We start from the raw sequence: 23,792 nt of genomic DNA, 5'->3' as shown, positions 1-23,792 counted from the left end.
AGCACATTGTAAAGCACTTTGGGAGGTCTTCATTGACTTGAGAAGCGCTATATAAATGCAAACCACTTGGTTCATTCATATAATAGCATTTTTTTTTACCCTACAGTGAACTTTTAAGTGCCATATCTTTAGTGTATAACACACACGCAAGTATAATGCGTAAGCATTATTTATGATTAAAAATTCGTATAACATTTTCAGTTTTTATCAGCTCAAACTAAGTTTCGCTGAAAACATGCGGCCATTATTCAAATCATTGACAACATAAACATGCATGTTAATGTATTTATATTTATTTGCATTACTGTTGGCAAGGTTCACATTGTAAAAATTGACCAAAATAAGCCATGAAAAAATATTTGTTCCAAACCAGGAGGCTGCAATTTGTGTAAATGTATTAAGACTGTAAGGCTAATCCCTGCCTATTACTGCAGTCTGAGAACATCTGGCATGGACATAAAAAAAATGATTACCTGAAAGGAGAGCTCAAAGTCAATTTTAATATAAATCTGCCCAATGTCAACTGGGATTGGCTCCACTGAATTCACAACTTATCTAAAGCATATTTATACAAGTTAGGTAATAAGTTGTTCTGTTAAGGAAAGTAAAAAGCCATTTTTTGCCTCAAAACTACAATAATAATAGTAAGACTATGACTAGTTGATATTGCTAAAAATGCTTATATAGTGTAAACAGATTTGCCAGTAATGCATTACTATTTTAACAATTTTGTGTTGTCTTACTAGCCACCTGCACAAAGTAAATTTAAGAATGTACTTATGATATAAAGGGCAGCACGGCGGCGCAGTGGTTAGCGCATGTGCGGCACAGTTCATGTCTTGGGAACCTCCTGCGTGGGTTCAAATCCAGCTCCAGACTTCCTGTGCGGAGTTTGTATGTTCTCCCCGTGCTTGCGTGGGTTTCCTCCGGGCACTCCGGTTTCCTCCCACATTCCAAAAAAAACCATGCATTTCAGGTGAATTGGCCGGTCCAAATTGTCCGTAGGTGTGAATGAGCGAGTGAGTTGTCTGTCCCTGTGTGCCCTGCGATTGGCTGGCAACCAGTTCAGGGTGTCCCCTGCCCACTGCCCGTAGATGGCTGGGATGGGCTCCAGCCCCCCCGCGACCCTAATAAGGATAAGCGGTACGGCTAATGAGATGAGATGAGATGAGACTTATAATATAGCTTGATTATTTTTAAAACCAAGTAATCGATTATGCTCTGCTTGTGGACCGAAGTAAAAGGACGCAGGAATTGAGGTAGGGGTGTTCAAAATAAGAAATGTATTCACTGACAAAACAAGGAAAAACGTAACGAACAAAAAAACGTTGTATAACATGTCCCAACAAACCAAATGTGACAATATCCAAACCAGAAAAAAAAGAGAAATGCAATGACCCAACCTCCAAAGGAAGACTGTCTGTCTTAGCGGCGAAAACAAAGTGCCTCGGCCGCTTCTGGTTTCTGTCTGGTTAGCGAGAAGAAAGTTTCTCGGACGCTTCTGCCTTTTGTCTTGGTGGCAAAAAGAAAGTCCCTCAGACACTTTTAGTTCCGGTCTATGCGGTGAAGGGCAAGAACCTTCAACTGCACCACTACAGTTGAATGTCTGCGGCAGCCTCACAAATTTTTGTTGTTCTATTTTTTGGGGGGGCCGCCAGGGAGACAGGAATCAGAAGCGGCTAAGGGACTTTCTCCTCACCACCAAGACAGAGATGTGAAACTTTCCCCTGGGTCCTTTGGTGGGCGGGTCATTGCCCTTGTCATTCTGGTTTCCATAGCCATGTCATTACTGCTGTCTTCCACTATCATGTCAGGTTTTGTTTTGATTGGACATTTCATTGTTTTGGAACCACTTGTTTATTATTTTGTACCTCCTTTTGTTATTTAATACCATCCCCTGTTTTGAGCACACCTGCATGTTCATATGTCATGGATCTGTGAAACATTTATTATTTATAAGTTTGGTTTGCTAGGTTCTAATCAAATATTTGTCATTTCCCACTCAATTTCCAACCTCGCCCAAATTCAAAAAACATACTGCATCATTGAAAAGAAGTACTAAATACTAACTAAGAAATGGACAGACAATATTTGAGCCTGTTATTACATACATAAATTCAATATATCCGTAAGCCATTTTTGGCTGTGTTCCTGCTGAAACGATCATAAATACTCCAAACGATAAAAGGTCTAAAACAGAGATTTCAAACACATTTCGGCTCTGGGGCCAAACCAGACTTTCTGTTCTGAGACGGTCCAGATTGGTAAAGGAATGTCAACTCCAAATTTCTAGCGTTGTTTTTCAGGTTTATGTTTTATAATTTAGCCTAGATTAGTAACCTATCCTACATATTATAATCACTGATGACAAGAGATTTTCTTCTAAACACACTGCAATTATTCACCAACAATGGGGAGAAAAGTGTTTGGCGTAGAGTGTGTAAAATCGTTTATTTTAAAGGGGTAGTGCGTAATATGTAGTGTCTCCTTGTGGTACAAAAAAACTTTCATTCAGTTAATAAAACCATTCATAACTATACTAGGCAACATTGAACTATCATACAAGTGTTGATTTTTTTTTAAATCATAAGGGGAGAAATTTTTATTTCTTTTACACAGTGGAATCCCCATTTGAGTTGCCACTATTTTGATCCTGCTGCCACTCTCTGCACTGGCACTCGCTCACACCAGACAACAAAATGCCATTTTGTGGTCAAATATTACACCCTGGGGCTTTGACAGTTGAGTGAATGCAGTTTTACCCCTGAACCAACTCACAAAGCGGAGCTGTAAAAGGGCCACAAAAAACTATTTGTGTAAGCACGAACAACATCCACAAGGCAATCTAGTGTTTGTAGAAGACTTTGCTAGATTAAGTACAGATGCCAAACTCAAATATGCAAATCGCTCAGTAGCATAATTTCTTATTTTGAAGTCAATTACGAATGTTGTTAGTGTATTAAATGAGGAAATCAACCTAGCTGTTCCAAAAAATACTTAAGCATGTTTGGTGTTTCAACTGTTCTTCTGCAAACACATGCTCAAAATGCCATTACTGGAATTTGAAATAAGTTTTGGGAAATTTATGAAAGTTCCCTGTACTCAAATGCAAAGAAAAAAATCAGACACATGTACATATGGTCGTGGGACCTGTTGGGACTATTTTCTTTCTTCAAGAGCTTTTTACTCTTATTGGGGAAATAATGAGTTTTACTCTAATTAGGGAAATCTTAAGTAAGAAAGTTGTTGCACTAGTTTGTGACCTCAGTATAAGGTAGGACAACAATGACCTCCCCAAAATACAACAAATCGGCTTATGATGACTAAAAGTTTTGGTCCAGGAAAGTAATCAATGCTTTAAAATGACCTCAACAATGCCATTCATGCTGCAGCGTTCCTAAACTAAAGCAATCCCAGTCAGAAAAGTGAAAGTCAATATCTCTACAGGGATGTGAAAGCCTTGTTTGCCAGGGAAAAAACACTCAAATTTAGTTGCTGCCGAGGATGGCTCAACCTCTTCTTGGATCATACAACAAAAAAAATTATTTTCTTGTCCCTCAATTATTCATAAGGACAACCACATAAAACAATTGTGACGAGGAAAAAATTACAAACCGTAATTCCAGACTACAAGCTGCTACTTTTTTGATAAATTATCAACACTGCGGCTTTAATCATGCCTTATTCTTTTTTTATGTGTGTGTGGCAGCAACGAGGAAAACAGCGAGCACATTGGATCATTGTCATTGTCAATTTCAGGTTGCTGAAGTTTCCTTTAATCCTTGAGGAACGATAACTAGCGAGTGCAATTTGGTCCATTAAGGTGTAAACCACGAATGACAAGCGCACAAAAAGAATCGTCTATGTTGCAATATGATACTACTCTCCAAAGTACAGTTTCCCTGGTGCTGTTGTCTAGAAACATCGGGCTCACATTTAACGTGACCCAGCTCTCATTCGCATTTTATTTTGGCGCAATAGTAATATGTGCCCGTCTTTGTAATCCCCATTTTGAATGGTCACATGATACAAAAACACGTGACATAAACAATTTGGGGCAAAAATTAAAACAATGCATCTGAAGATGAGCGCCAAGCTTGAAATGTAAGAAATGGACTATAATGTGCTCAATAGTCGGGAATTTACGGTACTCTTTTTTTCTTTTATACCCTTTTTAAATGACTGTTACATTTAGGACTACTGACAAGTCTCAATGTTTTAGATAATAGATTCTCAATCAATAACATAATGAGCAGAACTGTGAATGCCACTGGAGTTTTCCCTCACAATTACCTAAATGCAAACCGGCACCTTCCAACATACTTTTAATAGGATAATAATTGTGTGCCACCTTGGACGGTTGTGTAGATGTGTTAAGTGAACCCATTAAAATAAGACTCAATTGGATGGAGAACGCATCAAACTGTCTGAGGACAACCAACGGCACCAACTAGGTTGGATCTGTTTAAGAATAAAAAAATGTGTGATACCTTTTTTTGACGACTTATGCAATTTTCTCCAGTGAAGTATTATCCATTATGTATTTTTTTTCCTTGTAAGAACATCTAAATTGAATACTGTAATCACTCGAGATCTGACTGGACTTGAGGTGCAGTCAGAACCCTCATAGATAAAGCTCTGGTGACTAAACAGTATTGTTTTCTTGGTTTTGTTTAAGATGCAAAAGCCAACTCCCGCCCACCCAGTTAAAAAATGAAATAAAAAGGTCCGCATGCACACTACTGTTAAGAGGTTTGGTGTCACATAGGAGTTTCATTGTTTTGTAAGAAAAAAAATGTAACCTAATCAGAGTTGTACAATATACTTTGTTAACACAGTAAATTACTATTCAAGCTGCAAATGTCGGCTTTTTAAATTCAATATCTACATATGTGTATGGAGGCCCATTTCCAGCAACCAGCACTACAGTATTCTAATTGTACATTGTGTTTGCTAACTGAGTTAGAAAGCTTTGGAAGTTTGGAAACACTTGTGCAATTATGTTTCATAGCTGATAACAGTTTAGTAGGCAGCGAAGGTATGAAATAGATGATTATTTGAGCTGGTACAGTATCTGGAGCATCACATTTTGGGTGTGATTAAACTTTCAGAAAGACCAAAAAACTTTAATGTGAAACTTGGCAGTCTATTCTTCTTCTGAAAAAAAAGGCTGTTCCATGTGAGAAATTGCTGAGAAACTGAATCTCCCAATATGAGGGTGCCTTTTAGTCCCTTCAGAGAACAGCACAAACTGGCTTTACTATAAAAGTTAAAGGTAAGATCGGGCATATAAAATCCAGCTCTACTCGTCCTGGTCTGTGGGTATTAAAGCCTGACAAATTAACTTGACTTAAGGGACCGAGACCGACGAAAACCTGAATTTGCATATATGATGTGTAAGGACTCAGGGGAGGTTGACTGGCCGACAAGTGCACGCAACGCACACATGCATGCACAGCGTAGCAAGGGTACTAGCACCCCACGGACACGCCACAAGCGTGCATGTTTCTGCGAAAATCCTCGACAAAGAAAAGAATACACAGAAATTATGATGAGTGTGTGGCATGTAACCAGAGCCACAAGGTAAAGTTACGAATGTGTAACGTCACGGCCGTAAGGTGTGCGGCTGCTGAAAAGTGTGTTGATGAGAATATTTACTGTAGATAAATGACTGTGAGCACAGATCCAGTCTCCAAGTCCCTCAGTATACCATTGGCGACTAGAATGTATCTTTCGCTCTGTCCCCCGCCCTGACTGGCTATCCACCAGTCCTGTGGACGGTTAGAAACTTTTCAAACTTTTATTGAAGCCATCAGGCCATTTGACTCTAGTGACGCGTAAAGGCAGGCAATACTAATCCATAGGCTAAGCAGACAACACGTCACTAATTCAGGGGAAAAAAAACTACCCGACCCAAATTTAAGGGTAGGTTTGGGCCTGGACCCAAGATCTTACCTCTGCTAAGAGTAGAAAGTGCAATGGGAGGTACAACCGAGCAAAAAGACAAATACATGAGAGTCTCTAGTTTGAGAAATAGACGCATCAGACGTCCTCATATAGATACTTGGATAAATAGTACCTGCAAAACACCAGTTTCAACAGCAACAGTAATGATGCCACTACAAGATGCTCAAGGCAGACTGGAAAGGAAAAAGCCATATCTTAGACTGGCCAACACTAGGAAGGGATTCATAAGGGTCAAAATAACACAGACAATGGACGATTCGTTTGTTAAATAAAAGTGTGACTTTTTCGTGGAAAACACAAAAATTGGTGATGCCAAACTTTTGAATAACAGTGTAATAAGATAATTATTTAGTTTTAATTTTTAGATTAATCACAAAATTATTTTTTCCCATTGCCAACTTCCTGGCTATTGTCATCCATCCAGCCATCCAGTATCAGCACCGCTTATCCTCAGTAGGGTCGGCGGGGTGCTTGAGCCCATTCCTGCTATCTTTCGGCAGTGGGCAGCGTACACCATGATCTGGTGGGCAGCCAGTCGCAGAGCACATAGAGACAGACAACTCACTCGCTCATTCACACCTAGGGACAATTTGTACAGGCCGTTTAACCTGGGAGGAAACCGGAGTGCCCGGAGGAAACTCACGCGAGCATGGGGAGAACATGAAAACTCCACACAGGAAGGCTGGTCATTTGATTTTTACCCATGTGTTTCGGAGGTACTAACAACTGCCATATGCCCCAAAAATCCACATTAGAAATTACCTTGTTTCAGATGCAGATTTAGTTTTGTATTATCCTTTGCAGTTTACCACTAGTGCAGTGCAATGAAGCAATGAATCTTAAATTGCCTTTCTTAGTTTGTTATTCATTACAGGAATTGCTATGCTATGTAAACAGATTTTTAAAAAATCCTCTTTAGACCAGCTGTCTCAAACTAATACATCTATCTTCCTTTCTAAGTGTCTCTCACTGCCCTCTTGTACCTATCCCCCATCTGTCAAGAAAAAAATGTCCATTGGAGCTTTAGTAATGAGAAGTGAGCTCTTTCCCTCGGAACCGTCTCTCTCATCTGCAGCTGTCTCCTCTTTGTATCACTTCATTACAATACAGCCTTAAACTTATCTTCAAAGTCTTAGCTCAACTCAATAATAAACACATTAGAGGTGCCCCAAATTACGAGTGACTGGTTAATGGTTTAGCACTGCAATGTCAGAATTTATTATCGGGTTCGTACCCTTTTTTTCATAGCCAAATTTGAGAACTTGTTCAGAACTTTCAAAACCCGATTTTCCAATTGTCCTAGCATTATTAAATAATACATTATTATATTCTTAATTATAATAATTAAAAATGAATTGTTGTTATCATTATAATAATAATAATAATTATTATTATTATTCCCAACAAAACCAACCATGTATGGTAAGCTGGGTGCAAGCCAAGGAAAGTCAATTCTCCTAAAGTTTAAAGAAGCTGTATTCTCAGTCATCTTATTCATGATGCGTGTGCAATTCTTAGATGCGCTTGAATAAACTCTTCTTTTTTGTCTTTCATTTTTAAGCGGATATGTTCTATTTTTCTTCATTTAATAAATGGTCTATCAAGTCAGACTGTCAAGTCAAGAACCATGGCAACAGTTTCATGACCGGCCAATTAACATGACATGCATGTTTTTGGAGTGTGGGAGGAAACCGGAGTGCCAGGAGGAAACCCACGCAAGCACAGGGAGAACATGCAAACTCCGCACAGGAAAGGTGGTAGCTCGATTTGGGATTTAAACCAAACGTGTGTACATATTTTTAAGAGAAATCTTTTCCCACATAGGTATTGGGTAATATGACAATTAAAAGTAGCAGGCTTTTTCAGTTGCAAGAAGTCTTTCCCCTTACAATTTACCACAGAGAAATGCTACCTCAATCTTTTTTATGACCTATTATAAATGTCCATAATTGATACGTATTCCTTGCACTAATACATATTTTATAGTGCCCTGTTTAGGTGTAGCATGCACCCGCCCTCTTAGGCGTGACCCAGATTTACAAACTCATGCCGTTGATCACTAGGAAGGAAATGCAATGGAAAAGCAAAACCACCGTAGAGCAGTGCCTGCACCTGTTTAAGCAGACTTGTTGGGAAAAATGGCAACAATTTCAGGCAAGTTTAAATGGAAAATATATGATGGAAAAAATAGGCCACAGATGAAAGCCTGGTTTTAAAATAATGTTACAGCTTCTCATTACAATTTTATTTTCACAACCTCAATAAAGCTTAGAAGCATCATCACCCTCTACAGGTCGCACCCAAGGGGACAGGTGTATGTTACACCTACACAGGGCAATATGAAATGTGTATTAGTGAAATATTATGTATAAATTATGCATAATTATTATGAGTCATGCAAAAAAATTCAAGTAGCATTTCCCAGTTATAAATTGTTATGGTTATTCCCGGCACCTCTGTGTTACATGTCGGAGTGTCCTTGGGCAAGACACTGAATCCCTAATGCCCCCAATAAGCAGGTCGTCGCCTTGCATGGCTATATGGCCGCTATTTGTGTGTGAGTGTGTGTGTGAATGTGAGTGTGAATGGGTAAGTGTGAAGCAGATTGTAAAGCGCTTTGGGAGGTATTCATTGACTTGAAAAGCGCTATATAAATGCAGACCATTTACCATTTACCATTAGTTATAACTTCCTGGAACTGAATATGTAAGCCACATATTACTGTCATTTGACCCAACACAAATATGGAGAGAGATTTGTCTAAAAAATATTAATACACGTAGTGTTCACAAATAAACATACTTACACTATTCACAATCTAAAAATAATATTTCTTGATAAATCACATATTTGAATCGCAAATATATTTGTGGAGCTGCAAAATACATAAATAATTATTTTATTGGTGTAGGAGAAAAAGAAAATTTGGCTTCAAAACTCCTTAAAAAGTACTTTTATTTGGCTGTGAAAACTGTGTACAAGCTCTAAATTCTAATTCTAATTTTTATTTTAATCATATTATTCGTTTAATTGTAGTTCATGAACCTTAAGATTGTTCATATATTTCAGTTAAGCATTTACAGTATTTTCCGAGTATAACCTTTGAATTTTGAGTGCATATACACTAGGATTTATGATACATTACCATATTTGTGCAATGATTGATCAGTCAAAAGATTTCACTGACTACAATAGCAAAACGTTAGATCCAGTGGGAATCAAATCTGGGTCACAGCGTTGAGAGCACTTAGTCCTAACGGCAACCCACCAGGGATACAGATATCAAATGAAAAGGCACTAGATTTTATCTCATTATCCACCTTTTTTTTTCACAGTACCAGAGTCAAATGTAGAAAACAGAAAGTCGTCCTGAAAAATGCTCGATAAGTGAAAAAACTCTTTGTGTATCTAATGATCAATCTGACTTTGAAGGACATTGAATTAACTAAATTGGTATCGAGTTGACAATAAATTATTTTAATCACATATTCAACAGGTTTGTCACGTACAATGCTTAGTTTGAGCTGAAAAAGTGAAACCAAATTTAATAACGATTTTTAGTCAAATAATGTTGGTGTACTTTTTACACAGGTGGGTGTTATACACTGACAAATCTGGTACTTACTGTCTTTTATTGTTTACTTGACATATTCAGTCCTACATAGTTCTAGGTAATCTGTTTTGCTGAAATACACTGAGCCTGAACAGCAGAATTATAGGATAACTTGATGGGACAGGCTGAAAAAAAGAAGACAATTTAGAATTTTGAAAATATTTTTTGCAAACTTCTTATGTCTTGTCACTCTCGTTAGCCCCTTTTCATCTTTTCCTGTCAACCCGGTCAACAACTTGATTCTAATGCAGTAGTCGGCAACCCAAAATGTTGAAAGAGCCATATAGGACCAATAAAACAAAAATATATTTGTCTGGGACATAAAAAAATTAAATTTAAATGCCATATAAGTGTAGGAGAAAAACAAAATTTGGCTTCAAAACTCCTTGAAAAGTACTTTTATTTGGCTGTGAAAACTGTGTACAAGCTCTAAAGTGAATTTCCCTTCGGGGATGAATAAAGTATCTATCTATCTATCTATCTATCTATCTATCTATCTATCTATCTATCTATCTATCTATCTATCTATCTATCTATCTATCTATCTATCTATCTATCTATCTATCTATCTATCTATCTATCTATCTATCTATCTATCTATCTATCTATCTATCTATCTATCCATCTATCTATCTATCTATCTATCTATCTATCTATCTATCTATCTATCTATCTATCTATCTATCTATCTATCTATCTATCTATCTATCTATCTATCTATCTATCTATCTATCTATCTATCTATCTATCTATCTATCTATCTATCTATCTATCTATCTATCTATCTATCTATCTATCTATCTATCTATCTATCTATCTATCTATCTAAAGTAACAATACGGCTCCAAACATCTGCCAAGTTCGGATGGTGGAAAAAGGTCGTTTTATGTGTTTACATGCTCACTTCAGTGAACACCAAAGCCTGCTTGCCCCAAAGCTGAGGTACAAGCTCTGGTGCTAGCATGTCTACTGTTTGCAACGCATACATTCTTTGTCTGACATCACTGTAGCATGTACAGCAAAGATCTAGAAAGGCTCTTGTGAAGCAGGGCTAACAGAGGAGTGCACGGGATGTGAGGGTCTGATCAGCACCCCATAAGCCTTGAAGAGCTTGCCATGTGCCACTTACGTATTTTTGCTTTTAGCCCATTTAATATATGTACCTTGTTTGTTTTACAGCCTTGTTCTGAATTAAACGCAAAGGCAGTAAACATGCAAAAACTTTCTTTATCAGCTAATTTCCAAATAAGCACACGTTGACTACAAGCAAACAACATTTTGGATCCGGTAAAACAAGGTCTAAGTTGTGGTCCATGTAATATCATGTCTTTTTGAACAAATGACTGAATAAATGACTAATTTTTAGCCTTTCATAAAAAAGGCATAAAATTAATTAAAGTCAACACCATTTATTCAGCTGACCCTCAGGCTTATGTTTCCCTACCGTTTTTAAATTTAAGCAAAACATAAAAAATATTATCCTATACGAATGATTACAAAATGACAAAAACCTGAAGACACAAATTTTCATATACATGCTTTTTAATAACTTTTTAATAACCATTTCATTAAAATATTTAGTATTCATGTCACTTATCTAAAATCATTTTTTAATTTACACCACAAGAAATGGTTCCCCTACTACCCTAGAGGTTAAGGGATCCAACCGACCAATCAAGTTATCTATTCATGTAAATACATACATATTTTGAATATATGTACAAAAATTATTTTCCGGACTAAGAGGCCAGGAGCCTTTTATGTGTCACAAAAGCAAAGAACCTAACGTCACCGCCACAAAGTTGTTTTTTTTCAACCAAAATATGGAAGCCACAAGAAATGCAATGGATATCGTATGTGTAATACTCAAAATTTTGAACAAAATATTTTCCCTCCAGTGAATTAAGAACTACACCCTACCCCAAAAAAACGCCTGGAGAGGAATTGGCGCCGATACACACCACAGCAAGTTGTGCCCTGACAACCCTGGTGGTTGAAGGATCCTTGAACCGAGAAAATGCAATATTGCCAGAATAGATTTGTGTCAGTTTATTTTGAAATTGAAACCCCCCTTATTAAAAAAGCAAAAAAAAGTTTAAAATACATTTCAGGCCGCAGCCATTGTGCTATTTTGTTATTTTACAATGCATAAGTAAAGAAGTATTTTGTAACACAGAAATACTATAAATAAAAACACTATAAATAAAAACAAATCCTTATAAGAATAAAGGACATTTCTAAGCGACCCCAAATTTTTGAAGAGTAGTGTGTATTCTTCTAGCACACATTCACCTTTACAGCCACATATTGTATGACACTTTGAGATGAGCAATTATTTATTGCTTTATAACACTTACCTTTCCAGCAACAGAAGCTCCCTGGTCCACAGAGAAGCTGTGCAAAAAGACAATGAGGACAAATTACACACTAGGAAACAAGAGAAACATGTCTTCAGCATTATTGAGCTTCTCATCAAATATTCTTCTAAGCAAAACCCCATTTTTGCGTTTTATTCTGACTCTTAGTAATTTCTGGTGTGCTGATTTTTCATACCTTTAGGGAGGAAAGACTGAGTACTCTGCGCAGTTTACACACACTCGGTATAAATCAGCACACGCATTATTGACTCTGCTGAGTGTTGACAGTCACTCCTGCGTTTAAGAAAGGCAATTTTAAAAATAGGTAATTTAATAGCTTATTTCCTTTTACTTTGTTGCTCTTAAAGCAAAAGGACTGCATGAATTTCTAGCCTTGAATTTCGTCTCTGCTTTTAATCTGCATTTCAACTTGTTTTCCAGCCACGCTGTTCTCTCATCTAAAAGTCAAATTCCAAACAATGGCTGTTTGAAAACCCTTACTAAGGGACACATTGTCAAGGGCTTAAACTCCTGGGAGGGTCACCCATGCAAAACATGTACATAGTGAGGGATTAAACAAGGGTTGCTGGACGGGGCTTCCCATAGGGGACTCCCTCTTTTTAGCGGTGGTGGCGGTGGTGGGCGAATGACAGATGATATTGGAACCCAATAGGAATTGGTTGGGAGGAACATCTTTCCCATTAGAACAGGGATTAGCATGGGGCTTTTTAGCGCTGGAGGCTTATTAGTGCTGGTTTCTACCCCTTTTCAAAGACTTTAACAAATTAAAAGAGGGGAGGGAAGTCCGTTTTTGAGTTTCTGCAGAAGGACACACATGACACAAACACTGGTAATGTTTTCCAGTGCTGTAAAAATAAATACAATATTTAAAATAGGGGTCTAACTATAAGAAGAGAGGGAAGGTCAGCTGGTGCGAGTTCATGGGTGGGAAGTGACGGGTTTGACTGCCGCTCTCTCTCTCTGGTATCGAATTGTAAAAACACAAAGTACAGCTTGTTGCTTTGAATACGGCAATGTCATAGATTGTGACGTGAAGTTGTGCGCCTTATTTCCTATCTATCTGTGTGTTAGAGCTGAGCTGTGTGTGCCTAAGCTCCACCCATTTTAAAGGGGCAGCGTCACAAGCCAGGTAGTAGTAGTATAAATGCATGCTGCATTTTGTTGCAATGTTTTAGTTGCCCAGGTAAGGGGCACATTATGCACGTTCCATTTCGTTGTTGTTTTTTTAATCCTCATTATGAAAATTACATCAAAATTGGATTTCCTTATTGCATTTCTTACATTTTATCAAAGCAATTAGGTGGTATTCTACAATAGAGTAGTAACCATTCTTCACAATAGGCGCTGCATCCAACATAAGTTATTTTGATAGTAAGTTAATATAGCTAATATAGCTACAAATAGTATGTGTTGCATCCATTTTAAAGCTTATGTACCATTTATTTATTTTATTACGGCTCCATACAAATATATCTATGTTTTATTGGTCCTATATGGCTCTTTCAACATTTTGGGTTGCCGACTCCTGCATTAGAATCAAGTTGTTGACCGGGCTGACAAGAAAAGATGAAAAAGGCCTACGTACATTAAATGGGCTAAAAGCAAAAATACGTAAGTGGCACATGGCAAGCTCTTCAAGGCTTATGGGCTGCTGATCAGACCCTCACATCCCGTGCACTCCTCTGTTAGCCCTGCTTCACAAGAGCCTTTCTAGATCTTTGCTGTACATGCTACAGTGATGTCAGACTAAGAATGTATGCGTTGCAAACAGTAGACATGCTAGCACCAGAGCTTGTACCTCAGCTTTGGGGCAAGCAGGCTTTGGTATTCACTGAAGTGGGCATGTAAACACATAAAACGACCTTTGGAACACCACACTTGTCTTCTCTGTGTGCACAACAATCTTTTTCCACCATCCGAATTTGGCAGATGTTTGGAGCCGTATTGTTACTTTAGAGCAGGGGTGGCCAACCCGGTCCTCAAGAGCCGCATGTCCTGCATGTTTTGGAGGTTTCTCAGGTGATGCAAATTTTAAGATTGTTTGCAAGCTGTGCGGGAGCTTGATAATGACCCAGGTGATTGGGATCACCTGTATTTGAACAGAGAAACTCCAAAAACATGCAGGACATGCGGCTCTTGAGGACCGGGTTGGCCACCCCTGCTTTAGAGCTTGTACACAGTTTTCACAGCCAAATAAAAGTACTTTTCAAGGAGTTTTGAAGCCAAATTTTGTTTTTCTCCTACACTTATATTGCATTTAAATTTATTTTTTTTTATGTCCCAGACAAATATATTTTTGTTTTATTGGTCCTATATGGCTCTTTAAACATTTTGGGTTGCCGACTCCTGCATTAGAATCAAGTTGTTGACCGGGTTGACAAGAAAAGATGAAAAGGGGCTAACGAGAGTGACAAGACATAAGAAGTTTGCAAAAAATATTTTCAAAATTCTAAATTGTCTTCTTTTTTCAGCCTGTCCCATCAAGTTATCCTATAATTCTGCTGTTCAGGCTCAGTGTATTTCAGCAAAACAGATTACCTAGAACTATGTAGGACTGAATATGTCAAGTAAACAATAAAAGACAGTAAGTACCATATTTGTCAGTGTATAACACCCACCTGTGTAAAAAGTACACCAACATTATTTGACTAAAAATCGTTATTAAATTTGGTTTCACTTTTTCAGCTCAAACTAAGCATTGTACGTGACAAACCTGTTGAATATGTGATCAAAATAATTTATTGTCAACTCAATACCAATTTAGTTTATTCAATGTCCTTCAAAGTCAGATTGATTATCAGATACACAAAGAGTTTTTTCACTTATCGAGCATTTTTCAGGACGACTTTCTGTTTTCTACATTTGACTCTGGTACTGTGAAAAAAAGGTGGATAATGAGATAAACTCTAGTGCCTTTTTATTTGATATCTGTATCCCTGGTGGGTTGCCGTTAGGACTCAGTGCTCTCAACGCTGTGACCCAGATTTGATTCCCACTGGATCTAACGTTTTGCTATTGTAGTCAGTGAAATCTTTTGACTGATCAATCATTGCACAAATATGGTAATGTATCATAAATCCTAGTGTGTATGCACTCAAAATTGAAAGGTTATACTCAGAAAATAATGTAAATGCTTAACTGAAATATATGAACAATCTTAAGGTTCATGAACTACAATTAAACGAATAATATGATTAAAATAAAAATTAGAATTAGAATTTATTGACATTGATGGCTGGGTTGGGCTCCAGCAACCCCGCGACCCTACTGAGGATAAGCGGTGCGGATAATGGATAGATGGATGGATGATTGTGTTGATAGGGATTATCTAACAAAAAGTACTGGGAAAAACATACAACTATTAATACGTATATGCTGTAGAATAGTCTAACATTCCAACAGTTTTTGCAAAATTTGGTGGTAAAATTATTCCTCTTCACAGTTAAAGGAAGTCTGTAAACTTCTCGCAATATTTTACAAGAATTACAAAATCTTGTAAGGACAGACGTTACGAGAATGAAGCAAATCACTTCTTAGTGAAAAAAAAATGTTCCAAATGAAAATTTTGAATCATTGCTTTGAAAAACTTAAAGGTGATGTGCGTAGTTTGAGGTGTCCTTAATAGGTTAAAAACTACATATTGTCTCTATTTAGTAGGCGTTAACAATGCCCAACTGAGTTCAAAGAGCATTTTTATAAAACTTTTTTTAACGCACCCATATGCTTTTATCTTACTTTTAGCCCTACTGTTTGGGGCGGAACACATTAGGTAGTAGGATTGGTGGTTTGGGGGAGTAATTTCACTCTTTCAAATACAATTCAAATGCCAACCGAAACCCCCCAAAAATTTGAAAAGAAGACTTTATTTGAGTGCTGCTAAGAGACAAGTAGGTGCACGTGGCACAGAGGCAGTTTCACGGAGGCCTCAAAATTTATTATTTCAGCCAGAAGATGGCGTCAGCAAGTAGAACATTTATGAAATTACAGACACCACATTTAATGACTGTGAAAAATGTAAGCTGCTACTATTCAAACTAGATGACCAAATTATTTGTTTCATTTAATTGCATATTAGATTAAGAGCTCTACCTTCCACTGTATAGTATGGTGGCTTTTGTTGGTGATAGGAATGAGTGGAGAGGTGTTGTAAAAGGATAATTGGGATGTTTAAACGTGTTCTAAGGGATTTGCAGAGCACCCGTATGATGCGCCAGGGGTAAACCAGTGAAAGCTGTCGAGCCCTGCTGTTGAACAGAAGAGTGTGTTGTATCACCCTGACCCAAGTGACATGGCCGCTTTCTTGTGTCCCGTTTCATCTGGAGGGACGTAAGCATGACCAACTTGGGTGCTGAGATGCTTAATTTGTTTGGGGGTTTGGGAATTTGGGTTGGCCATGGTCCAAACATTTTTGTTTGTGTTTTTTGCTACTTTTACCCCTTTTATAAAAAAAAAAAATATTTGTTTTTGTATGTGTGTCGGTCACCCCTCTCAAGGGATATGACCAGGGTAGATAGATAGAGAGAGAGAGAGAGAGAGAGAGAGAGAGAGAGAGAGAGAGAGAGAGAGATAGAGAGATAGATAGATAGATAGATAGATAGATAGATAGATAGATAGATAGATAGATAGATAGATAAAGAGGACGGCCATTTATGGCATTAATGAAATCGCACTGATATTCCAATCTCTTAGTACAACATTTCTTCTTTTATAACAAGTATAACAAGATGCTACTATTTTCCAAAGAAGCTTTAAAAAAGTGTCAACGCAGGTACATTCATCCTTTGTTCCATATGTGGAGTTTTTTTTACAGATATGCAAGACCAATTCCTCCGGAATGATGAATGGCAGCATCCAAGCTAACAAAAACGTCTGTTTTGTGCTATTGTAACAAATGGATGGAAGCTGTGCACAGAAACCATCTGTCAACCACAAAGAAATGCAATAAACATGATAAACAACATCAAGGATATTTGAGCACATATTTCTCGTTATACAAAATGTATAGTATCATTTCCATGCATGTTTGTTTTGCAGATTACACCACCGTGTCAGGATATAAGATTCAAATCAAGTCCAGAATCGAGGAAATATTCAACATTAATTCGCTTGTGGGGTCAATCACAGACCCCAGCTATATGAAGAAGGGTGAATCAGCGTTGGCATTTCAGAAGGGGGTCTGTTTTTTTCTTGTGAAACTGCGATTGCCATGATAGAGTGTAATAGTTGCCATTGAATTGAAGAACGTCTGCTTACATTAAAAGCAGAAGGAAATGCTTTTTGGTGTCTTTTTCATTTACCTCAGAGTTGTCATTTTCTGCACTAGCTGCTTCTAAACCCCAAGCATCTTTCATTCCACTAATAGCTTAAGGGTGATACATTTAGATGTTTGTCAGTGATGAATTATCTTCTTTGGGCCAACAATACTTACACTCCAGACACACCACAATTTAAAATGATCAGTCTTCTCTTTATGTATTCTCATTCTGTGTTTCAGACAATAGGAGCAGTTTAATCAACATCAGCTTTGCGGATCTTAAATTCCCACTTGCTGTAAAAGGTCAAGATTGGTGGTGGATATTGCATGGATCCTATTGCAAGCTACTAAAGATTAAAGTCATAATACGTGTTCTGTAAATAAAACTTGCCTGTTATGCTTTCTGTTTACAGGAGACAAATATTTGACAAATAGTACCAGAAAATTTGAGTACATGAATTAACAAATCAATTAACAAAAAATGGTAATTGACTTAAATAATCTTAAGCACTTTATAAAAAAAAGGGTGTCCCGAATATGTGTATACACGTTCAGCAGCTAAAAACTCAATTATTATTGTTATTATTTTCAAACACTGAATTTTTACCTCTTAAAAGCTACTGGAAGAAAAAGCTGTAGAAGTGCAAAGACAGGGGGAGTTTAACAAAGAAACACCACCATCACTCCAATTAGAGATTAGAATGAAGCTGATGTCCATAAGACGTGTTTTGGAAGACCCTGGACACCAACAAACCCCACATTAGAAGATTACTGGAAATGTTTCAATGAATTTCAAGAAAGTCTTTGCAGTAAGATAATCGCGAGGTAGCCATTTCAAAATCATCTGTCTATCACATCATAAAATGTTGTCAATGGAGAAGTTACATTTCAAATTAAGGATGATAATCCAGACCGTGTTAAATTATCAAAGATGAGTTGTATTTGTATAATTTCAAAAGCATTTGAGAATTGAGAAGTTATTTCCTTAAAGTCAAGTCTGGCTGGCATCACTCGGTACAATGCGTTCAATCTATATAGAAATAATAAATACTTGCTAAAATGTGTAAATGTTTTTGGGACCCTCTGTACATCAAACGTCTGCAAAGGCAGATGAAATATTTACATAATAGTGTTTGGACATTTACGATTGAAAAATAAACTTGTCGGAGTGCAGATGTATTTCAAAGTGTCTTAATAGTAATGTCCCTCACAAATCAACACAAAGAACGCAGCCACTTCAGGCTTTCAGCTGCTTCTATATGTATTGATGCAAGGGAATGGAATATTCATATGTTCGAACTGTCATTGATGGAAGTATTCCAAAAACTGCCATTTGGTGTCTCACTAAAGTGCTATGATTTTTAGTGGCTTTAGTTACAAATGACTAGAGCTGACCTATACAGCTTTGCAGCATGAACTGATCAAGTTTGGCAGGATGTGACAGAAAACAACCAAAATAGATCAGTAACTATCAGTTGTGCAATGGTCTCCACGCTTTGTCCGTTTTCTTAAAAACAGTGTTCGTATAACCTTTTTTTCTTGCAATTTTTTCTCCATCTTTATGAAACTCAAGGAGCTGTTGCCATAAAACACAATGACTGACACATCTATCCCAATTCTACAACTGGCTTGACATAGCTGTGCCATTTCATCATGGTTTGGATGAAATGTCACAGCTATGTCAATAGCAAACTTAAACGGGTTAAGCAAAAATGCACAAGACAGACTAAATAAAGCTGTGCTCGATAGTGATTCCACAATACACCCTTGGAGTGGACTTTTTTTTTGCTTGGGACAAAAGTAAAACAAGTCACAGTTGCTGTAAAGTTGAAAAGTTAAAAAAAATGTACAGAATGTCATAAACTGGTGGCCCGTGAGGGACTGCAGTGTCTTCTCTAGCCTAAAAAATATCTGAATCACACGAAGTTAATTATATTTACCACAGGAATAAGGATTAAATTATTAAAAATTGTCTGTCAACTTTTTTTGATTGCTTCCTTACCAATCACAATTCAGCTTTTAGTTGTTGACTCGGAAATCTAACCAGACGCCTTCACAAAAAATCTTGAAGGCCCTGCAGCATAATATTAGTGTTTGAGAAAGATGTTGGTTCAGCCAATCAGATTCCGAGTTGGTTTCTAGGAGCCCTCTAGAAAGCCTTGAAAACGTCACCGGTTTCACTAACTGATTGGCTAGGGGGCGGTAATCCACCATAGTGATCACACTAACAGCTGTTAGAGCTGCTCAAGGGAAAAATACTATTGTGTTGATCTGTCAATGAAAGGTCGGACAACTCAGAAGCGAGCAAGCCTTTCACAAAAAAGCTTCAGCCGAGAGGTAAGATCTTAAGCCGGAGCTCAAGCCTGACCCAATCCGAATTTTGGGCCGGGTGTGTGGTGGGGGCAGGGCATGGCCCAAATTACTTCCACTCTACCAGAGTCCTCACAAATAAAACAAAATTTCACTTCCGGGAGCCAGCTCATAGAGCCGGTTTGTTCATGAATGACACATCACTAATTCAACTTCAGCGAAGGCATAGGTGTAAAGCGCACAGTACGCCACTGACGTCACATACCTCGTAGCTGGAAAACTGTTTTAAAAAATTGGTGAAATAAAGTGCAACAAGCTGTGTAGAAACCTACCCTGCCACACTGCTGTTAGCGGAGCTCTCTGCAATCTGGGAGCTGGCAATCCACTTGGTCTCTCCGACCACAGTTCTGGCATGAGGCATTCGGCCCACGTCTTTCACCGTCATCATCAGATGCCGCGACGACTTCAGTATTCGGACGGCTTCGTCGTGTGGGATGTGAAAGAAGCTGCGGCCGTTCACTTCCAGAATCTGATCGCCCACCTGGGAAGGGGGCAACGAACAAAAAGGAGTGGCAGAGGGGCAAGGCTGCAAGGACGGGCTGGACATAGACTGTGACATGCATAGGTCGTGAATATGTTAAAGGTCATAGAGAGGTGACATGACAAATGGAGGAGGTAAAAGGGATTGCAATAATTAGGGTGTTATATCCCATCGGTTTATGTTCCTCAGCTGTGAGATAGAGCGCAGCACATCGATCAGGCTTATCTGACTGTTTTTGTGGGGCACTCATTTGCACTGAATTTGTACACCGTTTTCATGTCTAAATTCAAGCACATTTTAAGGACTTTCAAAGCCAATTTTCCAATTTTTCCAGTAGCATTTAAAGAAGAAATCCAGGGTGAATCATGAATTTTGCAGAGCCACAAATACATCTGTTATTTGCCTATGCGATTATGCATCTTGCATTTGCATTTATCAAGACATATGATTTTTAGATCTTGAGTAAATGGAGAATATATTTGTCGATCAACCCAATACTTCTGTAACTAATTTTGAGACAAATCTCTCCCTATATAGGTGTTGGGTAAAGATGACAGTAAAATGTAGCATACATTTTCAGTTGCAGGAATTGCCATTACAATTTACCACTAGAAAAAACTACCTTAATCTTTTTGCATGGCCCATAATAAATGTCCATTATTGATACGTATTCCTTGCACTAATAGACATTTCATCGTACCCAGTCAAGGTGTTGCATTTACCTCTCCTTATTGGCGCAACGAGTAGGGACCCATGACGGTTCATGAGATCACGCTGTACAGACTAATGACAGTTTCCGTTAATCACAAGAGAAGAACAAATGCAAAGGCAAAGCAAAACCACCCGAGAACAGTGTCGGCGTCATTTTCAAGCAGACTTGTTGATGAACATGGCAACAATTTCAAGCATTTCCAAGCATTTAACCAAAAATGTAAGCACTTTTCAATCCTGGCCAACGCAAAGAGTCCAAATCAAGCATTTTCAAGGATTTCAAGAACCTGTACAAACCCTGTTCAAAGGATGGACAATGTGAATTAGGACGAGTAAATAAAATGAAAGGTATAATTCGTTTCCAGCCGCTTATCCTGACGTTAGTCAAGGAGGGGCTGGAACCCATCCGAGCTGATTTTGGCAAGTGAGCAGGAGACATTTTAAACGGGTTGGCAGCTAATTACAGGGCAAAAACACACAATTTACGATAGGGCTATTACAAATGCAAAATAGTATTTAACAAAGCATAGAATCAATAATGAAAACATACACAAGTGTCATTGTTGTGAGGCCATACACAGCTGCCACTGCAAATGGTTGCCATTACAGCTGTCAGGTAGAACTGAAACCTCAAAAACAAGATTACAAGCAGCTTGTTCCTGCTCACTGCGACAAGGCAGCAAACAATGCAAATCGCAGCTATTAACGTAGTACTGTGTTTGGCATCTCTGGAGACTTTGATGTTTCCCTTTTTTATGGTTTATGAGACCCAGCAGAGCCAAAAAACATCACACGACTTCTTTGACGAGGACTAACGGGCTCAGACAGTTTCTTTCCTAGGGCCATCACAATCCTAACAAGCACAAAAAAACTGTGATTAAAAAAAATTATATTAATTTCTATGTATAGAAAATGAGTATTTATATTTTATTTTTGTACTGCTACTTTGGGAATATGTCAAGGCTGCTGTCATCGCATTATTTTTCATTGCGCAATTGTTCTGGCAAGTCTCCAAGCACTACTTTGGAAATATTTGCCCATTTATCCTAAAATCCATTTTTTTTTTAATCTTATTTTACTTTTTAATACTCTCATAAATGTTCATTCTGGAGTGCTAAATCTAATGTCATTGAAAACAATGTTCACTATGTTGTTATAAATGACTATAGAAACAGTTCTAAATTTTTGTATGCTTAAACAAATATTTTTATATTGTGCCTTGGGGATCAGTTTTTATGAGCAGAGTTGTACACCTTTATCATGGCCAAATTCAAGCACTTTCTAAGCACTTTCAAAGCCATTTTTCCAATTCCTCCAGTACCCAACATCAGGTTTCACCTGTCCTAGGGGGCGGCATGTTGAAGAAAGATGCAAGAGAAAATGGGTCTACCTTTTTTAATTGATCAAGACTCCATAACAGAATACAAAGATCGTATATGAACAGAGAAACTCTCCCGTTTATATAACCAACAGGCTGACTCCAAAAGTCCTTTTTTGGTCATTCCTTTAGTCCACACGTGGGACAAGTTGGCATACATTTTAAGACATTTTGCAAAAACATTCTCAGAAACAATTCTAAACAACTTCAGAATAACCAGGCGTTTTCCCATATAAACAAATCGGATTATGCAAGTTGTCTTCCACAGTGTCATTTAAACACCTACGCCAGGAAATTTGGTTTGCTTGCTTTGTACTGTATTTTTAACCCTCCGGTCTTGCCATAGGCAGCTTAAAGCATGTCTTTCAGACATCAGGAAACTGTATAAACGGACATGGCAAACACACAATACACCCAGAATAAGACTCCAAGCTTAATTTAGAACATTTAGAAGACCTAAGACTTTTTACAAAATTACGATTTGATTTTTCACTAAAATGGCATAAACAATACGCAGAAGGAAAGAACATGTATAAGTCACACTCGGAGTAAAGTAAAGTAAGTCGCATTTTGGAGGGACATTTATTTGATAAAATTCAACACCCAAAAATTGATCAAGGCAATTTAAAATAACAATAACAGAGAGAACACAGTATAGAAACATTTCACATATGTGCATATCTCAGCATAAAGAACATGCTTACCAAACTCATCTTTACTCTCAATCACTAAATCCATTCTAACATTTATTCTCATTGTCACTTTTACCGGTAAACAACCTCTGTTAGGTCCCGGAGATAGAATATGCGCCGGCTTTCTCTTTCCGCTATTATTTTGAGGTTAAGGGTGAAATTGTCAACAAAGGCTAGAGCGGCTTCCTTCCTGTTTAGTGTAAAAATAACATTCAAAGTGATATACAGTAACAGTAAGTTAAAAAAAAAAATTCAATTATACAGTAATGTGTTGATATTTTCACATATAATATTCACAAAAGAATAAGTCTTAGCCCCAGCCAAGCTTTGAAAAGAACTGTGCCTCACAGTCCGAAAGATACGGAATATCCTTGCTCTTTTGCTATGTTAAACAGAAAGGAGGAGTAGAAGATTACATGTGTTTTTATTTTGTTTCTCAGCATAGCATGCAGTTTAAAAAGTTAAGTTATCAGTTTAAACTCTCCAGAGGCAGGATTGTAACATTTATTGCTACCCTAAAACAACATTTTTAAAAGCAACTGCATGTTCCTGCCTTGTGATATTTGTCATTGATTCATCAGCGCAATTAAGTTAATATCTTCTCATATCTTTTGCCATTAATGTATATTTTTCACTCCCCGAAGATTTATATTAAGGAAACGAAATAGGTGAAAAACAGATGTAGCATTGTGACATTCGAACGTTTAGCTTTCTGTGTACATAGTAGGTTTAAATTGCAATTAATCTGACTCGGATTAACGTTGTGAGTAACAGCTACGATTACAAAAGACTACTGTAAGCCTTGAAGACTATCGATCGTGTTTGAGAAATAATAGGGCTGGCATTGTCACTGCACTCAAATTGCTGCTTCTAAAGCCTTATGTCCTTGACTCTCTAGCTGTCATTCTCTCATTCAGTCCTCCGTTCTCCTATCCCTTTTTTATTAAG

The 23,792-nt window shown here is 37.7% G+C and overlaps 1 protein-coding gene across 7 annotated transcripts in view; it reads right to left on the bottom strand.

The window, feature by feature from the left end:
* whrna (whirlin a) overlaps positions 1-23,792 on the bottom strand; it is a 220,340-nt gene that overhangs the window by 69,126 nt on the left and 127,422 nt on the right. For 5 of the 7 annotated variants that reach the window (XM_088355838.1, XM_088355841.1, XM_088355844.1 and 2 more), the window contains exons 5-6: positions 19,855-20,132; positions 11,938-11,974 (exon numbers count right to left, since the gene is read on the bottom strand). The exons of 1 other annotated variant lie outside the window; for it this stretch is intronic. In XM_088355838.1, coding sequence (XP_088211964.1) covers positions 11,938-11,974; positions 19,855-20,132 — 315 coding nt within the window. The remainder of the gene's footprint in view (positions 1-11,937; positions 11,975-19,854; positions 20,133-23,792) is intronic. One more of the 7 variants, XM_088355840.1, reaches the window with a different exon arrangement.

Source organism: Urocampus carinirostris, chromosome 16 (genome assembly GCF_059441175.1).
Source record: "Urocampus carinirostris isolate Australia breed hairy pipefish chromosome 16, RoL_Ucar_1.0, whole genome shotgun sequence".
In the NCBI taxonomy this organism is placed as follows: domain Eukaryota; kingdom Metazoa; phylum Chordata; class Actinopteri; order Syngnathiformes; family Syngnathidae; genus Urocampus; species Urocampus carinirostris.
This window is presented reverse-complemented; position numbering and strand designations above follow the sequence as displayed.